General features: G+C 38.3%; 1 protein-coding gene across 12 annotated transcripts in view; it reads left to right on the forward strand.

Annotated features, from left to right (window-relative positions):
• The window catches only part of INPP4A (inositol polyphosphate-4-phosphatase type I A), a 112157-nt gene that overhangs the window by 66725 nt on the left and 24473 nt on the right, over positions 1–20959 (forward strand). For 6 of the 12 annotated variants that reach the window (XM_041417957.1, XM_041417959.1, XM_041417958.1 and 3 more), the window contains 15 exons: positions 372–416; positions 1888–2006; positions 2122–2238; positions 3257–3336; positions 3762–3873; positions 4754–4844; positions 5492–5639; positions 8509–8639; positions 9004–9108; positions 9900–10008; positions 11629–11646; positions 14095–14278; positions 15793–16011; positions 17155–17425; positions 20172–20204. In XM_041417957.1, the coding sequence (XP_041273891.1) occupies positions 372–416; positions 1888–2006; positions 2122–2238; positions 3257–3336; positions 3762–3873; positions 4754–4844; positions 5492–5639; positions 8509–8639; positions 9004–9108; positions 9900–10008; positions 11629–11646; positions 14095–14278; positions 15793–16011; positions 17155–17425; positions 20172–20204 (1782 nt within the window). The remainder of the gene's footprint in view (positions 1–371; positions 417–1887; positions 2007–2121; positions 2239–3256; positions 3337–3761; positions 3874–4753; positions 4845–5491; positions 5640–8508; positions 8640–9003; positions 9109–9899; positions 10009–11628; positions 11647–14094; positions 14279–15792; positions 16012–17154; positions 17426–20171; positions 20205–20959) is intronic. The other 6 variants (XM_041417964.1, XM_041417962.1, XM_041417961.1 and 3 more) reach the window with 5 other exon arrangements.

Consider the following 20959-nt stretch of genomic DNA (forward strand, 5'->3'; position numbering starts at 1 on the left):
TTTATATTTTGGCGTGTTAGCTACCACAAATTTAATAATTTGGAGCTAATAGTGGCTCAGGCTTTAATCCTGTTGTTTTCAATTGAGATTAAGCATTTTCTATTCCCATATTGCATATAATCTCACATAGATTTACATATTTTAATATGTTTTATAAACTGAGATAGTCCCAGATTTTCCAAATAATTATTAGATACCAAGGATTACCAGATAAGTTTTTTAGATACCAGTCATGGCTCACTGAATTAAAGAAAAGTATTTTTTTTATAAAATGTGTAATTTATTTCTCTGTGTGATTGCAACTTCAGGAAAGAATTCATGTGGCAGTGATGTGAATTAGCTAATCTTGTGGTAATTTTTCTGTTTTACAGGAAACATTCAGGATCCAGATGAGCCGATTTTAGAGTTCAGTTTAGGTAGGCTTAGTGATTTTTATTCTAGTTTTCATAATGCATGCTGTTGAATAGGTGTGGGGTTTTGTGAGTGTTGATTTTGAAGTGCATTTCATGTAGGAAGGTTTGCAACTTTTCTCTGATTTTTCTGGAGATGTGGTACAGTTTTTGTGTTTCCTATACAGTATCTTTTGATAGGAGACAGCAGTTTCATGTTGTGAAGTTTCTAAAAGTCTGTAACTGAAATATCGGTCTTACAAAATTTTTAATGTTTACTATGTGAATATTATTATTAAATGTTTACTTTGTTTATGTGAAGATGCAGTGGAACTGCCTTCACTGTCAGTAAATCAGCAGTTCAGGTCTTCAAGCAAGCTGAAGATTTGCTGCAAACAGCATTTTAGGGCAGAATGGTTTCTAAGAATTGAGGATTACGCATAACTTCTTTCCTGGGGTTTTTGCTGTCAAGTGATAATGCAAGATGCAGAAGTGACCTGAATTGTGAGATGGTTGAATTTGTACAAGAAGCTTGTGTATTGACTCACCTCACTTGAAGAATGAATTAATAATATTTTCTTCATGAAAATTCAGTCCACATTTTCAACTGCAGGATGTTTTTCTTGGCTTAATAGTGGACTAGTATTTGAAAGGTTGTGGTCATAACAGTAGGCTAATGAAAAATTAGCAAATTTTCTCAGTTGTCTGTAATTGTGTTATGAATAATAATCTTAACAAGCATTGTCAGAGCTGAATGAGGTATTTCAATTATTTTCAGATAAATTTAAAATTAGAATTGCAAAGATCTAGAATTACAAAGCTGTTTAGCTAAATATCAGAATTAACTTCCTGCACATAGCTGAAGCAGCGTTGGACCACACTGTAGCTACCTGTATCTAGCCAGATAGAATTTGGCTGTGAAGTTTAATGTAATTGTGTAGAGCCACTCGTTGAAATTTTTGGAAGTTGTTTCCTACTCACCATAATCCTTTTCCCAGCAGTTAAACTCACAGTAACATTTTAGAGGAAATAAATTGCTGTCATTTTACAATTACAAGCTGGTTTTCCTCAGTAGTGCTGCTTGATCAGTGTTTAGACACTTCTGTTGGTTCTCCCTGGGCAAATGCCATTTGATAATGGGCTTAATGGAGCGTGTCTTCGAATCAAATGCAGCCACGGTCATGAGATTCCCAGGGGAAAACCTGCACATGGGCTGTTAGGATGAGCTTGCCAAGGGGTGGATAGGCATGTATTAGAAGAGAACAAGTTTAAATTGCTGCTCCAGAGTTTGGAGCCAGACTGAGCTGATGGCATGTTTACTGTTTGCATGCACAAAGGTGCGTGATATCTCCTTTTATAGTGTGGTGATAGAATGAATATTAAGCCCTTTGTGGTTTGATTGCTCAGGGTGTATAATGTGGTTTTATAAAAATGTAGTCTTACAGCAATATGAAAAAGATCCTGAATCTGAATTTATTCATCTGTTGCATACCTAAAGCTTGCAGTGAGCTGCTAACTCCATCGCTAGATCGAAAACCAAATAGTTTTGTAGCAGTGAGTGTAACTACGCCTCCCCAGGCATTCTGGACGAAGCATGCACAGACAGAAATTATTGAGGTGAGTGCTGAGGTAATTCTAGATTAGATTTAAAATCAAAGCTAACACAGGAATAATTTCTTCCCTAACAAGTATCGCCTTACATTAACTTTTGGCTTTTTGTTTATGATTACAGGGAACAAGTAATCCTATCTTTCTAAGCAGCATTGCCTTTTTCCAAGACTCTCTTATCAATCAAATGACACAAATCAAACTCTCCGTGTATGACGTCAAAGATAGATCTCAGGGAACAGTAAGTTTTCTTTATTCTGTTGCCTGCCCAGTCAATGTAAAGCAAGGAAATGAGAGGCAAAGAGATAAAATTAGTAAATTCTGTGGAAGGAAACAAAGGGAGAGCAGCACTGATCATATAGAAAACAAGATGGGTAGGGAAAGGAGGAACAAATGAGATTGGCTTGACAGAGCGAGAAGCATTGTCAGTTTTCTCAAATAAGGCTTGTCTGTAGCAAGTTTGGAAACCATGGATTTAAACAAAAAAGGTCCTGTCACTTGTGCTCTTACATTGTGGACATCTTTAGTATCTTTAGTAAACTAGATAATGAATAGGATCCAACATCCCCAACCAAGGCTTCTAGCCTGTGCCAAAATGCCAGAATGAAACTGTCCATTGGAACAGAGCACCTATATTCTGGGAGTCACCCTGCCCTGATACATTAGATTTTGTTCAGGGGTAAGGTGCATTGCTTTACTGAAAAAAACTATAAGTGTCAGCACTCCCATGTTGCTACTTGGATTTGTTGGCAATAGAGGTCATTTATTCTCCCACTGTTGTCCAGAATACTGTTTCAGGCCCCATGTGTCTGCTCTTCTATGGCTTTCTCAGGGCAGCAGAGCTGTCACTCTCTGTTCATTGCTTCATGGAGAAGCTCTAGGGAAAAATAAATACCTCCAGAGGAAGTAAGTTGTTCAGAAGGAGACAAATTTGGGTCAAGGATGCAGCCTGAGCCCTGTTCAGTCATTGCTTTCAGTGTTCCTGAATTGCTTGGCCTAAGCTCATATATACTGAGGTGCCTCCACGTATATCCTATAGAAAGAAAAATGCATCTTTTCTCCAATAGAAGAAAAACTTTTATAAATTATCAAATATATTAAATTTTAAGAGATTTTAATTAGTTATATGTGGCATATTTTGTTTTGGTTTTGCTCTTGGACTTGTATGCATAATAATTGTATTTTGCACTTCATTGCTGTGGTCAAAGCCTTTGCTCACTGTAAAGGTAAATAAAATTCTGGAACTCATCTTCTTTCAGATGTATTTGTTGGGTTCTGGGACGTTCACTGTAAAGGATCTTCTTCAGGAGAAGTACCACAGGTTGCACATAACACTAAGGTTTGTAATATTTTCCTTCTTTTAACTGTTAATTCTTCAAAACATGCTTGAGATGAAAACCTCTTATGTCATGACTAAGTGGAAATGGACTTAATTAAACTCCCTTGTTTTGATATCAAGTATATTCTGATTATCAAAATGTATGAATACATGCATTTCTTCTCATTGCCATGTTACCCTTAAATCTATAAGCTGAGCACAGAGTATTACCTAGGCTGCCTTCAATTCCATGCAGCATCCTTGCAGAATAAGGGGAATGTTCTCCTATTGGACTAACCCATTATAAAATGATTCCAAATGAAGTTGAAATGCTTCCTGTTTGAAATGTTTTTTAAGTTTGAAGATTAATAGCCTTTTATAAGTGTTTCCTTGTTGATGAACAGGTCCTCCTCCAAAAAAATCTCAACGCAGAGTATTTGTTGCAGGTCGGCTGAAAGTGACCGTGTTGGTAACATCACAGTTATTGGATGGCAGATGGAGGAAAAATCTGACCAAAGGCCTCCAGTGACAAGGTCACCTGATACAATTAATGGGAGGGTGAGTATGAGCATTGGACCAAATTCAGAAGAATGCGGATTTATTGCCAGCATTGAAATAAGCTAGGTTGATATCTGCCATCAACTTTCCTGTCCATCTTGATATTTAGTAGTGCTTTACATTTTCAAGATACTGTAAGGAGCAGCCTAATGGTGATGAAGCCATTTTGAGTTTTGTAGAGCTCTTGGTGCTCACGTGTAGGGTTAAAAGTCTTGGGGGAAAAATTTAATTTAAAATTATTAAGCTTTAGTATCAAGTATTCATGTTCTTCATTGGAAGAGGCTTCTGATACTGTTCATTGGTGCACTTGGTGCATGGATAACCAGTTTCAGAAACATATGGTATTTTATTTAATGTTGTGGTTTGGAAGGCACCATTAAGCAAAACTGTAATGAAGATGCTAGGGAATTCCCAGAATTGTTTGAGAGCAGATGTTTGCAGTACATTCTCAGCCTAGACAGCCTAGACATTGAATTCTGTAAAGCTTGTGTTTTGAGTATCTTGGTGATCATTGCACTCTTACATGTGTATTATATTCACAGTGTGCATTAGAATCCCTTTTATCCTCCAGATCTGTTCCAGATTGATGCAGTACCTGTAAGGACTCTGGAGCTGTGCTAGCATAAGTAATTGAAAGGCTGGATGAAAAGTTTTGTGGCATTTTGAACTATGCAGTAGAAGTAAATAGGAATGCTTAGGATTTATTATTCCAGCCTGCAATATTTTTTATCCACAGTAAAAATATTTGAAATACTTATTTAAAGCATAGGTGAAATTGAATATTTGAAGTCTTTCTGATAGGTCATCACTGCATATTGTTTGGGCACTGAGGTTTCATTCTTTACTATTTCTGATTTTTCTTGTTTTTGTTTTTGTTCAGACTGTGTTGCCAGTTGATGAAAGTTTAACAGAATCCTTAGGAATCAGATCCAAATATGCTTCATTGCGGAAGGATGCACTACTGAAATCTGGTAAGCTGCCCTGGGCTGTAACCAAGTAAGCTTTAGGTATCAATAAAAGCTAATCTCTCCCTGTGCACCTGTGGCCCCAGGGCATTTCAGCAGATGTTTCATTTTAATAGGAACAGGCTGCTGATTGAGCAGTCCTTTGAGGGTCATACCAAAATAAATCATTTTATCATATGCACTATTCTATATTGTAAAAACAGCAGAAGCAAACTCCTGCCATTAGATTGACTGCAATATAACATTTTCCATGCAATTTCGTAGTCTATCCCTAAGCAATTGTTGCAGGGTGAGGAGAGGGACAGAGGAAAGCAAGTTGCTTTAAAAAAGAATCTTGCAGAAGGGTTAGTTTTCCAGCAAATGATTACATGAGAGGAAAATGCACAGTACATAGACAAAAAAAAGGCATTTTAAAAGGTGAATATGTATTTTATTTAATTTCCTTAGCAGTGTAGTAAGTCATTTGGAGTGGAGGCTTTTCCTGCAAACACTTGAAGAATGGCCACTGCAGAGTGATACCTGGTTAAACCAGATCTTTACAGCAGGGTGTTTCAGCATATTAGTGAACTGAAGCATTGATTTTAAGAAAGAAGAGACTTTGTACACTTTTAAGTCAAACCCTAGGCTTAAATAATATGGTTTTAATTCTTTAGTGTTTGGTGGTGCCATTTGCCGAATGTATCGTTTCCCAACCACCGATGGAAACCACTTGAGAATCTTGGAGCAGATGGCAGAGAGCATCCTGTCACTGCACATCCCTAGACAATTTGTGAAGCTGCTTCTAGAGGAAGATGCAGCAAGGTGAGTTTTGGGATGGTTTACACGTGCAGTACTACGGCAGTGATGTGGCTGTTGCTGAGTTACAAAGGCATCAATATATCTGTGTTAATGCACTGACTACTCAGTGAGATAAGAAATGGATTTGAGAGTCAGAAGAGTACTTTTGAATTGTAAACAAAACAGAATAAAACTAAAATGAAATGCTGTAGTACAGTAATGACATTGCCTCATTTTAAGAGGTGGGAGGGAGAAGGAAATCTGTTAAACATTTTGTAGGTTTATTCTAAATTTTCTTATTTTTGAAGCAATTAACTTTCTTCCAGGCAACATACTCCTTCACGAGTATTTCTTCTCTACATTTGTAAGCTGTGGTTTGCAAATCTAATGTTTTATTATTCTGTGTAAAGGCCAAGATTGGAATGTTAAAACATTTTAGCTGTGTTTTTGAGTATTGGGCTTTTATTTTGACTGTGTTCGAATCGAATCCTATAGACCTTAACTAAGTTTGACCTTAATTAATACTAACTAGTGCTCTCGTTATTGTATATTAGGGCATTTCAGTTCCTTTGGGATATTGTAAAATAAAATCATGGGTTAATCCATTCACTGTAGGTATTTTCATATTTTGTGAAAGTGATAAACTTTCACAGGAAGATGGCAGAGACTTTTTGTAATACATGGGAAAACTAATTGAGTTTCTGAACTTCACATTGATTCTTTTTTCTGATATTATGTTTTTAGTGATGTGTGCTTAGATTCTAGAAATTGAATGCTGTATCTTATTCAGCTGTCCTACTACAACCCTGGTGGAGCAGGCTAGGGATATGCCATTGCACATTTAGTCATGAGTTATTTGTTTTTATTTTGTATCTTTGCTTCTCTACAGCTTTCCTCACAGTAGGTTTAAAAGCAGCTATTCATTATAAGGTACAACCATGATAATGAAGAGTTGGCAAGCTTATCCATAATATGCCATGTATGATGGATGTAGGTTAAGGACTTGAAGATAGGGAGAATTTAGGGTGAATGAGCAAAAAGATTTGTCTTTCTCTAAGACTGCAGACAGTGAAGGTAGAGGTCTTGGCCATGAAATGTGACTGTTCAGAGGCTCTTGCTAAAATCATGCAGACATCATTGGATGCCTGTTGTAAGCAGGTGCAGGTTAATAACTGCCCAGGTGATTATTAATGTGACCTTGTATATGTCCACAGGGTGGTGTGGCTCAAAGGTAAATAGGCCTTTGTGTAATTACTGAGAAAGGCTCCCTTGTCTCTGTTCAGTTGAGGTGACCCTCAATAATGTGCACAATCACACTTTGTATTCATAGAGTCACTCAAATTTGACCAAGTGCTCTGTTCTCCATTCTCAGTGCTGCAGCCCAGAGGAATGACAGCTACACAAGCACAGCTGTTTCTGTCTTCACATCCTGGTGACTTTTAAAATGTCCTTGGATAATCACAATTGCTGTCTCTTAGATAAAACTCTTCTGGGCCAGAGCCCTTTGAAAGGAAGCATCTGCTGGGGGTGTGATATTTTGGCTGCATCATTATTTATGGCATCCATATTCCTTGCTGTCTTGGCTCTAAGGGACAAACAAATAAACTTGAAGTGTTAAGCTGTGAATTTACTTCAGAAAGACCAGGGTTCTGCTGCATGGCTGGTTTTGAGCAGGGAGTTTGATGAGGTAATCATAATAGCATCTTATGCAGAAAGCAAGTTTTATGATGAAACTGGAAGTGTCTTTATCTAGGTCACTGATAAATATACTTTATGCTGTTGCCTGTTGGCGAACCAGTCTAATGTTTTTCTTGGAAATTTAGTTCTTTTTGATAATATCCTAAGTACTATGGTGTGAGAATTGCTCTGTGAAATTCTGTCTTAAATTATACACAGACAATTGGTTAAAACTATGCAATTAGGGGTATTGAGATAACTGCAAAAAGAACTGCTGGATCCTTTTGACAGAGGATTGTTCTGCCTTTTGTAGGGTAACATCCTGTTGAAATGTGTCTGGTGTTGACTTGTTTATTTTTTCCCCTTTCTTCCTTTTTTCCCAATAATACACTAATCCAAGAAGAGAGTAATACAAGCATGACATGGAGTGCACTGAGTATTTTCTCAGCAGCACTGCTGGGGAACAGTATGTAACACAGGACTGCCATGTGTGATTGGAAGCCTGGCAGTCGGGGTACAAGAGAAAAGCCAGGGTTTTCCTGTTCATATCTATGGATGTCCAGTCCTCCTTTTTTCTACCCTGAGTGCCCAAAATCCTGGATTTCAGATGAAGGTTTTGTTGGCTTATCTTCAGTCTCTCCAAACGCTTAATGCTTGCAGTCTCTCCAAACCCTTAATGCTTACACTTCTTAGGCTTTTCCTGGCCTTGCAAACTGTTGTGTACCTACCTTACCAGTGAATATACTCCTTGTACCTAACATCAGATAGGTGCTAATAGCCCACCTAACCTCTGTCACAGTTCTTAATTAAAGAGCCACCACAGTTCAGTAAAGTGTCCTTAAAAGGTCCTCACTGTCCCAGGTCACCTGACACAATGACAGTTCCCATCATTTACCAATCCTTATATAGTTGGAGAGCTCCTGCAGAAAGGTGGGGAGCTCTGCTTGTGACCAACACCTGAGGCTCCTGGGGGGAGTACGGTGTATTCTGCCTGTGAGGAAGCAATTTACCTCGGAGTAGTGCTCAGCCTGTGCTCTGAGATGTGCTTGGGATGTGTGTTTGGAAGCTTTTCCAGTCTGGTGAGTAGCTCAGACACAGTGAATAGAGAGTGTGTCAGCTGAGGATGGTGCTTTGTTGATACAATGTGAAACTCAGTCTAGTGGACTATGGACCTAAACACCTCTCTTTCCTTCTCTCCCCATTTTTTTTCCCCCAGGGTTTGTGAACTAGAAGAATTGGGAGAACTGTCTCCTTGTTGGGAAAGCCTTCGTCGACAAATAGTTACACAGTACCAAACAATTATTTTAACTTACCAGGAAAATCTGACTGACCTGCACCAGTATAAAGGTGATTTTTTTTTTTCTGATACAAATGTGATTCTTCTCTACCAGGACGGTTAATGCTTCTCTGAAATTGGGAACCCAGAATGTTTTATGATGAGTAAACAATGCTATTATATTTTTTGTCTTTATTAATAGTTATTGTGAGTTTGCTAATTACCTGGGAATATTTGTCTGTTCTGTTCATTCTCTTACTTTGAAAATAGAGGACAAGTGAGAACAGTAACAGAAAGATTTTGGTTTGTTTTTTCTTTTTAATTTTCTCTGCTTTATTTTCAGCACATAGCAAATGATGAATAAAGCTTCTCGAACGTTTTAGCATAGGCACAAGGAGAAAGGTTTTATGCTTACTTTTGTCTTGCATTTCTCAGGTCCTTCATTTAAAGCCAGTAGCTTGAAAGCTGATAAAAAACTGGAGTTTGTTCCTACAAATTTACATATACAGAGAATGAGAGTCCAGGATGATGGAGGATCAGGTATTAGTTTCTCTTTCTTCACTGATCTTGTTGCTTTTCTCCACGCTTTTTTAAATTTCCTTCATCAGCCATAGAGCCAAGTTTCTACAAACTACTGGGTAGTGCTACTTGGCATTTTTGTAGCACCTTCTATTCTCAGATTCCAAATCTCTTTACAAAAGAAGAGATGGAAGTATAATTATTGCTGTTCTACAGGTGGCAAAACTGGGTTCTGGAGTTAACTGAACTCTAGGTGGCACAAGTTAGCCTTTGTACTAGGGTTGGGTTAAGCTGCTGTGTCCCTTCCAGACATTCTGAATTGCAGTAAAATAAAAAAGGTTCTGACTGTTGTTTCTTATTAAGCTTGTGTGCTTTTTCTCCAGAATCAACATGTATGGTTATGCAAAATCACATTTTTTCACATCAAGCTTGTTTCATCATAAATAACCTGGGCTTTCCCTTCTTTTAACAGTAATTCCCTGTGACCATGGACTCACACTTGTCTCACGTGTCCATGTGAGGGATTCCAGTAATGGCAAGCTTTGTATATGTACCAGTGTTCAATAATTCTTTTTCACTGTCAATCTTCTAGATTAAGCAACAAAAGACCTGCATTAATGTATGGGTCTTTTACCTGAAAAAGTGTTTGATGGATTTCCAGGCCCTCTAGAACAACTCAGTTTTCCATGTCTTTCAAACCATGGCAAATTTTTCCAGAAATTAATTTCAGAAAATTTTTTGAATTTACACAATTGTTAGTTGATGTTAAAGATGACAGGTTTTCATTTGTAAGTCCTTTTTGTCTATCCCAGATCAGAACTACGACATAGTCACCATAGGAGCACCAGCAGCTCATTGTCAAGGCTTTAAATCAGGTGGTTTGCGGAAAAAGCTGCATAAATTTGAAGAGGCAAAGAAACAGTAAGTAGAAATACTATTGTGTCAGCTATTATTGTGCCTTTTCCTCCTGGTCCATGCTCAGTTATTTGGAAAATCATTCCATTCTGTTTTTATTTGATTCAATAGTACTACTATACAATATTTTTATTGAATACTTTTCTGTGCATTTTTTTTTTTTCCAGAGAAGGAGAGGAGAAACAGTTATATTACTGTATTTATGTGTTTACTGACAGGCTCTTTCTAAGAGTCTTTTTATGAAAACTTTAATTTTTCTGAATACTTGTTGATTCATTTAATTTAGCTATTTTAGGTGTTGGGTTTGGGTTCTGCCCAGTTGTGGGTCAGAACATTTGCTGAACATCCTCAGCTGCACTACATCATGCTTCAACCCATTGTTTTCAGAAGACTTTCACCCCTCTCATAGCTTCCAGGTCCTGTTGCTGAGCTCTCTTTAGTAGGAACCTGCTGTGTCCGATTGGTAAATTCCTTGTTGACAAAATGGGTTTAGTTCTGAAGCTATTGCTGGAGGCCTTCCTACATTGCCTAAGGTTTATGCACAGATTGGGCTTCTGAATTTGGCCTCTGCCCTACAAGTGGGATGCTTGACCCCCATGGTCCTGTCTGCAGGGACTGCTGAGTGTGGAAGTGTGGATGTATGAGCTGTAGGAATTGCAGAAGCTGGGAAGGGCACATTTGCTAACATGGCACCCACTCCAGCTCCCAGAGAAGGGAGAGTGCTGCAGGGTCTGCATTGCTTCTGCTGCTGTATGGAGCATTTAAGACACAAGAGCAGCAGGACAAGGAGTCGTCATAGTCAGAGAAAAGGAGACCTTGATAATGCCCTTCCAAAGAAAGGATTAGTAGGATCTGGAGCTGATAGGACAAGGGAATGATGTGGGAATCAACTGCAGAATTAATTTTGGCTGTAGAGAAATGAATAGCAGCATCTTGTGAATGTCAGTCAGATATGTACTGATAAAAAGATCAGTGCAAAAACACCTAGTGTAATCATTCAGGCTGACAGAGTACACTAGGATAGGACTAGAGGAAGCTGTAAACTTGGGAACACTGGTGTGCTAGGCTCACCCTTTCTGTTCTTTTGATACCACTTTTCCTCTTTGAAATAACCTCCTTCTGTCAGCGTAGCCACTGAAGTGATTCTTGCTCCTGCAATAGCTAATTTCCCATGTGGAAAATCTTTTACCCCTCACCCAATAATTATGTTGATTGGAGAGTTTAATTTCTGTCCAGTACTTTTCCTCTAAGCTTTTCAGAACTGCTCCTTCTGGGTCTCTGAAAACTGCAGGTTCAACATTTGAAGAACAACTTTCATTTTAAGTGCATCTGTGTTATCAAAAAAGCCAGTATAGTAGAGCTGAGATCCATCTCTTCAATTTCATTGTTACATTCAGTTCCTTCTTCTTTCATTGGCATAACTGTGCTTGGTGCATTCACAGCATTTCCCCAGATCAACTCATGGTCATCTGGCAATCTGTGATATTTTGCTTACAACTTCACATGCCCATCTTATTGAATAAATGACTCAAATAAGTTTTTTCTCCAATCATACTTTGTTTTGTTTCTGCTTTTGGTATTTGCTAACAATCTGCTAATTTTATTTTGGTTTTTTTGTTTTTGTAGCAGTTATGAGGAGTGTTGGTGAGTTTTCTGTTTCTGAGAGTTCTATAGAAGGTTTCTGTTCTCTGGGTTGTTTTATTTTCCTTTTGTTTGACAAAGATCTGGTGTGTTTTAAAGTGTGCAGGGCTTTTTAATGTCATGCATCATGGCATCCCTAATTGTGCTCTAAGTAATTGTAGCTGCTTTGTAGAACATGATGTGTGAATGAACTTCATTTCATCTGCAATGTTTGTTTGCAATGAACAGCTAGCTTCCTGGCTCTCTCTGATCATAAGAAGTTAAAAAACTGAAAATCAGAATGCAAGGATTTTATATATTTTTCTTTGTTATTTCCAGTAAAAACTATCTGGAATGAGAAACTTTTCTGCCAGTGATGGAAGATAATTAAGATCATTTAATGCATTTTAAAACCTTGATAGTGACAGATTTGGCATGGTGTACATTTTTGTAATCCATGTCTTTATTTAAATATTTTCAAATAACATTTTTTTTCTCATTTTGTGGTGTTCAGTGCTATCAAAAGCAGACATTACTGGGTGGTTCAAAAATGCAGAAGTTCTGCTCTGAATTACTCTTATTAAGGTTGAACCCCTAATGCACTAGAATTTAAGTCTGTGTTACAGTTTGCTGGTATAATACAATGAGAGCTGTTCATTTGAAAAAGCCATTGCAGGTTGGAAAGTAAGTATATGTGAACTTTACACCATAATTTTTTCCCCAATCATCCTAGCAAATGTTTATGATTAAAAATACAATAATTCTAAATCCAATCTCAATATGCTGCATGGCCTTTTCTGCCAACTAAGTCTTTATGCATGTTAACCCACACTGTCGTGGAAAGAAATTGCTCAGAGGAATTGTCACTAAGATCACCAGGAAATCACAAATCAAGTACAGGGAAAGCCCTAAAAGCTGAGATTAATTTGCTGTATGGGGTAGCAGTACTGGGGAGTGGTTGTTCTCTGCCCCTCAGGTGGGTGAGCAGAGCACAAACAAGGAAACTCTTCCAAGAATCACTGCTGAGTTACATCCTTTGATAACAAATCCCTCACCTTACTTTTGTAATGGAGCTCAGGCAGACACTGGCATAAGGCTTCTCCGATAATATCCTTTAAGGGATAAGAATTGGAATTGTGGCATGATTTTGAAGTGTGCCCCACGCAACCCTCGTGTCCTACCTCACAGATACGCTGCAGAAATGAGCAGCATGGCTCTAAGGGTAGCAGAGGACTTCACACTCCTTGGAGGTCATAACTGTTCCTGAAAAAGAAACTCCTCTCCATGTAACCTCTCAATGTGGCTGTCTCCATTTAACAGTGCTGAGATGGGTGCAAACAGTAGGTTCTTCTGGGCTGTCATTATGCTGAAGCCATTCAGGACTGAAAAAAAAAAAATTAAGACAATACGCAATAGGTGTCCTCTGATGCTTGATGCCATGTCGAGAATGGATATTGCACTTGGCACAGCTGGAGATGATGTAAGGGCCTGGTATTTGGGTACCTTTCCTACTGGGAAGGAAGAACCCAGCATTTTGCTTGACAAAGGGAGTAGTGGTCAGTTGGTTCCAAATAATTGACTAAGAGCACAACTTCAGCTTTGAGTAACTTTCTAAGTTAAAAGGCAGCTTTTGTGAATGACTCTTTCAGGTGGGATCAGATTACCCTTTGGAAGTGCTATTCTTTCTTCAAAAGTTGTAGACCATCTGTCTTGGATTGGATGAGCAACTTCTGACGTCTAAACTAAAAAGGGCATAATCTGCTCTCTTCTGTCAAATAAGCAGTCTTAGTGTAGCTGCATTATCCCCATGTAAAGATATGTTTGTCCTTAGTTTAGTATATTAAGTGTGTGCTAAGAGAAACTACCCGAAGAACAGTGTCTTTGGATTACCCTGAAGATGCATGTTGATTTTTTACATATCATAAAATTGTGTTTGCTGGTGTAACTTGATTCTAGTCTGCAGTAGGGGAAATTATATACTAGCAGAAGGACTTCTTTGTTAATATAACAGTGTTTGCATTATGGATCTGGGTGGCATTTCTCTGTTAGAAGGAGCACAGTTTTTCTTTTCATGATGTTAATAGATAAGTGATAAAACATGTTTGTTAGCAAGGCCTCAGTGGAGTATCTGTGTTGTAAGGAGAGGGAGAATGGAGCAAGATGTCTCTGCAAAAAGTGGTTCTGTATCTGATGGCAAAATCTGTCACACACATTCTCCTCAGCAAAACTGTCCCTCTGGTGTACAAACTCAACCCACAGCCCCTTGGTATTAGGGATTAGTAAATCTGCATCTGAATGCTTTTAGGCATAGAAGTCTCTAGGATCATGTTCCTGCTGTGCAATTGCCCACTGGACTTTCACTGTTGATCACTAGGTACATTTTTGTTGTCTGCCATTAATTCCCCAGCATGCCACTGTAATGTGTGTACCTCTAAATCAATTTCCCCCCTAAAATCAGTCTTTCTTTTTCAGCACTTCAACAGGTTCGCAGTCTATAATATACATCCCACAGGACATTGTTAGAGCAAAGGAAATTATTGCACAAATCAACACCCTGAAAACGCAAGTCAGTTACTATGCAGAAAGGCTCTCAAGAGCTGCCAAGGACAGATCAGCTAATGGCCTTGAAAGAACACTTGCCATCCTAGCAGATAAGGTAGGAGAATAATTCATCTCCCTGCTGAAGCACAGTGTATTGTCTGTTCTGCCTGTACCTTTAGTAGGATTTTTTGAAACATCTGTTTTATCTTTTTCAGTAGTGTGTTGTAACATGCACAGACCTAAACAAAAATTATATCAGCCTTTAAAAGTTCCTGGTTTTATTTATGTTGTCTCCTACTTTTGACACTCTTGCTTTCACCTCCTCTTAAAAGTGCAATGTCCTCGGATTCCCTCTATTCATTCATCACATTGCAGTAATGTGCATTCTTCACTTTTATATCCTTTTCTGCATAACCACCTGGGGTTTTTTAATGTTCTGAGTCATCTGTCAAACAGCAGCAACTGTGTGAAAGTTAATGAAACAATTCTGTCACAATTTCCTGGTGAAATAAGGAATAATGGTGACACAGCCTATGCTTGAATTATAGTGATGTCAACCAGTTATTTCTTGATGTGTGCTAACAAAAAACAGACTGGACCCACAGCTGAACACAATCTTACAGGGAGAAAAAATCCAAATACAGTTTCACTGACCTCTTCTGAAGCAGAGGTGAAGCAGATCTGAAGTTTCTAAACAGTAGTAGTGGTCTATCAGCTTGCCATAAATTGTCCCAGTGGAAGGGATACACATACAACTTTGTGTAATAGGACCTCATGTACATGTATTATTTATTATAATACTCATTCTAAATGAGTACAATGTATAACTGATCTGTGGGGTTTTCTAGAACTGGATTACCTGTATATATATATGTATATAACATATTAATGTCTTCTTTGTTGTTTTTTTAGTAGACACACAGGCCACATAATTTTCATATTCATATGGCTTACAGAAATCCTTTAATACAATATGGCTAAATAAGACAGGGAAAAAGTTGCATTGGTTAGTGGGTTATACCTTCAGCTCTCCTCTTAAGTCTTCTTATAATTTTGGACAGCATGATTGGTGTGAAACCTGATCCTTCTGGTGTGGCAACTGTTGTGTGGGGTATAAAAATAATTTAATATAGAATATAGTGAGTTGGAAGGGACTAATCAGGATCATCCTGGTCCTGCACTCCCAGACTGGGTGGCAGTCTGGGACCACGTGCTTGAGAGCATTTTCCAAACACTTCTTGAACTCTGTCAGGCATGGTGCTGTGACCACTTCCCTGGGGAGCCTGTTCCAGTGCTCAAACACTGCACATGTGTCTGTACATTGTTCTAAGCTTTCATCAAATGGAGAATGAAGTGAAAATAAAGATGAATTGCACATTCCTCAGTGAAATTTTCAATAATTACAAATCTAATATAGTAGTACAGACTTTGGAAATGTATCATTTGTGTTTTAGGATCCTATACTATTTTTTAAGGTCATTCTGCAAAGGTATTCTAAAGGCACCTTCAAGCAATAGTTTCTTTTACAAAATATTGCTTCTCTTTTTTTTTCTTTCTTGAAAAAAATCCAGTATAAATTGTTTATGGAATAATGAAAAGTTTTCAAAATGTGGGTTTATTGCTTTTTAGACCCGGCAACTTGTCACAGTTTGTGACTGCAAGCTGTTGGCAAATTCAATACATGGACTGAATGCTGCAAGGCCAGACTATATAGCTTCAAAAGCATCTCCAACCTCTGGAGAAGGGGAACAAGTGATGCTAAGGAATGATCAAGACACCCTTGTGGCCAGATGGACAGGGAGAAATAGCCGATCTTCTCTGCAGGTGGACTGGCACGAAGAGGAATGGGTATGTTTGCACAGTGGAGTGATGAATCCTTTGTTCTTTTTAGTTTCTTTTTTAATAAGCTCTGTAGCTGCTCACCAGATCTGCATAGAATGAGTATGTAGGAGGTATTGCTCAGCTAGCAAAGATGTTGTCTCTATCCTGCAGGCAGTTACTCCTTGGGATGAGAATACAAGCAGGCTTTAATAAATATTTCTGGGTCTCCTAAACAATGGAAACTGTTAGAGGAGGTGCATAGCATTTTTAAGATGAGGCACAAGGGAAAGTAAATAGCTTTGAAAGTAAAAAACCGACCACAATCCAATGGGCTTTTGCAACTTTATTCCTAAATAAAGTGTATTTTGTGGGTGCTAGCTATGCAATTTAGCCTTCCTCTTACAGAAATACTCCTGTAAACATTTAGAACTTGCAGTCAGTCACTGTTTTGATTGTGAACAGCATTTTAAAACTGTTTGCACAAAGTTTTTAAATTATTTTCCCTACCACTGCCAATCAAAATGACAGTTGGATTCTGTAAATTCTGTCATTGTGTTAAATAAACAGAAGTTAACTAAATCTCACAAATAGTCAAGATTAATTAAAGCAATTATTAATATTGGGGAATACCAACTTTTAAAAGAGATTTAATTCATTTTGGAAATTGATCCTTGCTAGTTGTAATTATTTTGGCATACTTTGATCTATAATCAAAGTCACAGTAATAAGACACAAATAAAGCTAATTCAGTATTTAGACATTACTATAATACAGTAATTTTATCTGTTGTTCACTGAGTTACAGGGGAAAAAAGATGTGTGATTGTATACAATTATTATGTCAAACATGAATTTCTAGAGTAAACAATAGTACCAGCTAGAAATTGGAATAATAGGGCAGCAAGAGGAACTTAAAATTGTTTGGCAAGCTTACACAGAAAATAACTTTGCAATTTACTGCACAAGTCATGTCACTAGATATTGTTGACATCCTGGTATAAGTTATTTATATACCCATAATTTGTGTATGCACACAGGCAGCCACAATAGCCCAGAGGAAAGTTTGCAGAGGAATTGTGACTGGAATCACAGGGGGAAATATATCGCCAAGGGATTTATTACCCAACGTCTCTTTTGGTTTCAAACAGAGAAAGAAATGTTTTCTTTTCAGGAGAAAGTTTGGTTGAATGTTGACAAAAGTCTGGAGTGTATCATCCAGCGAGTGGACAAACTTCTCCAGAAGGAGCGCCTGCAAAGTGACAGCTGTGAGGACGTTTTCCAGTGTGACGTCAGCAGTACTAGTAAGAAAGGTAATCGGGACAGTCGTGCCTACTGGATAAATCCAGAAGATTTAAATGAGACCTCATCATCCTCACCACCTTCATCATCCTCACCACCATCTTCATCCACACCATCCTGTGCATGCAATTCTCTCAAGACAAGTGCGTATGCCAGACACTGCTTCTCACTGCTGCTCCCTTCCTGTGTGCTGGCATCATTCCTAAGCCTCCCCTTCAGCCCTGCACATGTTTTTAGCTCAGCATGTGTTTTAGGTGGTGTTAAGCAGTGATGTCAGACAGAAAGAGGTGTTGGTGTACTGGGAGCTGCTAAGCCCATTGCTTATTTTGAAATCCTGGTCCCACTGAAATAATTTCCAAATCCGTTGATGGCAGTGGCACTTGGTTTTCACTCTGTGTGTTTTAAGCTGGTAAAACAGTTGTATGGGTTATCACATGACAGACACCACCTCTGCTAGCTTTCTTGTTGGCTTCAGCTTCTTTGCAGCAATCAAAGCTTATTACAGGTAAATAAAACGTGAGAGAGGTACAGGCACTACCGAAAAACTGATAGTCCCAGCTGGACTGCTAAAGCATGGGAGAGGTTCCCAGGCAGTCCCATTAGATTGAGCTCAATGTAGATGAACCTAACAGAGTTCAAAGCAAATTTTAACCCAAATTGTGGTGCTCAATTATTTAGACTTCTTGTAGCTGGAATGTAGGAGTTGGCAGTGCAAGTTCTTAAATCCATTCAAAATTTAAGCTCAAGTGGGTGCTGTATTGAACCCAGTGTAAAGTTGTGAGCCTGTGAATGAAATAAATCCTTATCAGTTTAGACTGATAGATTGGCAGCTGTGCATTAAATTTCAGAATTATTTCATTTACATATGTACTTGATTTATTCTGACATTCTTTGCATGTGTTCACTCTAATTTGGCCACTGAATAACGCAGGTGGGCGAAGTGAACCTCTAAAAAGCCTGATCTGTGTTCTCATTTCCTGTGTCCTGTTCTGTCTTCTCGTTTGATGGCCCTTGTCTCTTATGTGTGTCTGTGACTTCATGTCCATCACATTGTTAGTGTTGCAGTGGAAAGCAGTGCCTTACAAAAAAAAGGCAAAAAGGAAGTGAAAACAAAAGTTAATATATTTTTTGTGCAGCTTTGCATGTTACCTTGAAGTTTATTTAGTATCTTGGACAACCATGTTTTTCTAGATTAGACTGATATTTTTGTGTATTATTAAAAGTAGGAGAGTAGGGTTTTTTTTCAGTAATCTTTGACTAAATTCCTTCTACTGTTTTGATACCTATAAATGTTTTTGTTTGCCAGCTAGTTTACATGGAGTTTTATATGTATTTACATGTAAGTTTAATCAGCAATCTTCAATGCACATTCACATAAATTATTAAATGTTGTGGATTTTTAATATTAAAAATTCACAGGAAAGATCTGTGTTGAATGTTGTCAGAAGCTTTTCCCAAGACAATTCGATGCTGAAAACACCTTGAAATAATATTTTCCTACCATTTCCAATGGTTCTTTTAAATCTACTCTGGATCTTGACACGCCACGTAAAACTGGAATTGGCTGTGTGATCCTACCGAAGATGTTTTTAGTGCAAAGAATTTCTGTAACTTTTCCCTGCTGTCCCTCCAAAACAGGGGAAAAAAATCATTCTGTTTAACTGACAGAACCTGGGGCAGAATTGAAGGACAAGGAAGGTCCTTTCTCTAAGTTCAGAATCACAACATTATTGGTTTTGTGAATTGAAAGATTTAAAGTTTTTCCAGTCAGTAATTCTGAGTTTTGAATAAATGAGGAGAGAGCAGACAGAAATTATTTTGAAAGCAATGTAAAACCAAGCTAAGCAAGATAGTTCCAGAACTGGTAAGAGAGGGACAGTAAAATTTATTGAAGGATCTCTCTAGAAATGAATGTTTGTGAAAGAAAATACTGCATGAAATAGTCGAAAGGAAACTTAAAAAAGATATTTTCAAATGTACTTAGGTTATTGGCTTAGATATTCATTACGAAAATCACATGGGGACATACAGTTTCTTTAGTAAACATGATGGATTTTAATTTACTGAGAGGTTTTTTTCTGATTATCTAGCGGAGATGATTGTCCTGATGCACACTATTGAATTTTATATTTTCTGTTGTTATATTCAGATTTATAATTCATTGACTAGTGAATCTAGATATAAACAACAGAAGCTTAAATCCTGTTAGCTTAGTAAAGTACTTTTCATTAATGCAGGACTTGCTATAACAGGGCTTATGTTATGTTTTTACTGTTAGAATTGACTGTAGTATGTTTTCATCTGACAGTTTGATCCTCCCACTGAAGTGAGTATGGAATACTCACAGACTTCTCTGGTGAGGTTTCAGCCCTTAATATACATTCTAATGTTTCTGTTAATTATCTCAGAAATTGTGTAATGGAATTTTGACTAAGATAGCAAAGTGCTGGTTTCGTATTACTCTTACATTGTGGGTGCCTTAGTGTCATTTTCTGTTAAGTGCATTGAACTTACTGCTGATCTTTTGCTCTTCTGTTTAGCAGCCTTACTGCCATCTTAATCTATAATCGCAGTAAAGCAGTGGTTCTCAAATTGTGCCCTGTGGATCACTGGGGATTGACAGTGCACTTGCTGGTAATCCACAGGGAGCCTCTGAGCTAGTACTGGCTTTCCTCCAAGTCCCCATCCAGGTGTTCCTCTGATCAGAACAATGGAGTGGAGGAGACAGCCCATGCCCTCGATGCCTGGGGGCAGCAGAGTATTTCTGCCTAGCTCCTCTTCACTCGGTGAAAATGTTTGAGAACCCTGGCATTGAGCATTTGAGTTGCTTGTATTTAGACTGTGTTGCTGCTCCTTAATCATGCATGTTGCCCCTCCATTTCTGTGCAGATTGCAGCCCTACTCCGGAAGAATCTGCCCCAGGTATGTGCATTCATGGCTTCTGCTTCTTCTGAGAACTGCAGGGGTTTGTTCATACTTGACTGAACAAGTGCCTTGCTTTAAGATGGACCATTTTGAAATGGCAATGCTTTATAACACCACGTGAGTTACCTAAGCTGTTGAGAAGTTATTTCCTAAGAGTGCAGGGGGTATCTGGTCCTTTCGCATGTACAGATACAGGAGAACGCTTGTTTGGAGCCTCTGATTTCTCCAGTTGATGTGTTTCAGCAAACTGATGTAGGTGACAATGGTTTGAGGCCTGTTCCAAACATCACTGAAGTCTGTGGGAGTCTAAGATTTCAGACATGCCCTTTCACATGGGCTGTTGAGCTGGTCTTTCTGAATGAGAAGTTGAGCAGAACATGGAGGAGTCAACAAGGCTGATGGAAAATCTCTGTTGTGGGTGTATATCAATGCAGGACGACCCCCAGCCGGGGAATAACGTGCAATGACTCCAGTGGTTTCAGAAGGCTGAACAATTGCTTTATGAAGCTATGCTACATTATATTACATACTACACTATACTAAACTATACTATATTATACTCAAGAAAAACCCATGACCCTTTCCGGACAGTCACGACACAGCTTTGACCTAATTGGTCAATCAATCCAAACACCTGTCACCAGAGTCCAACTAACAAATCCCTCTTTGGTAAATAATCTCCATGACACCCATTCCGCATGGGCCAAACAACAGATGCAGCAAGTGAAGATAAGAATTGTTTTTCTTCTTCT

The sequence above is a fragment of the Onychostruthus taczanowskii genome, unplaced genomic scaffold (genome assembly GCF_017590055.1).
Source record: "Onychostruthus taczanowskii isolate IOZ18803 unplaced genomic scaffold, ASM1759005v1 scaffold58, whole genome shotgun sequence".
NCBI lineage: Eukaryota > Metazoa > Chordata > Aves > Passeriformes > Passeridae > Onychostruthus > Onychostruthus taczanowskii.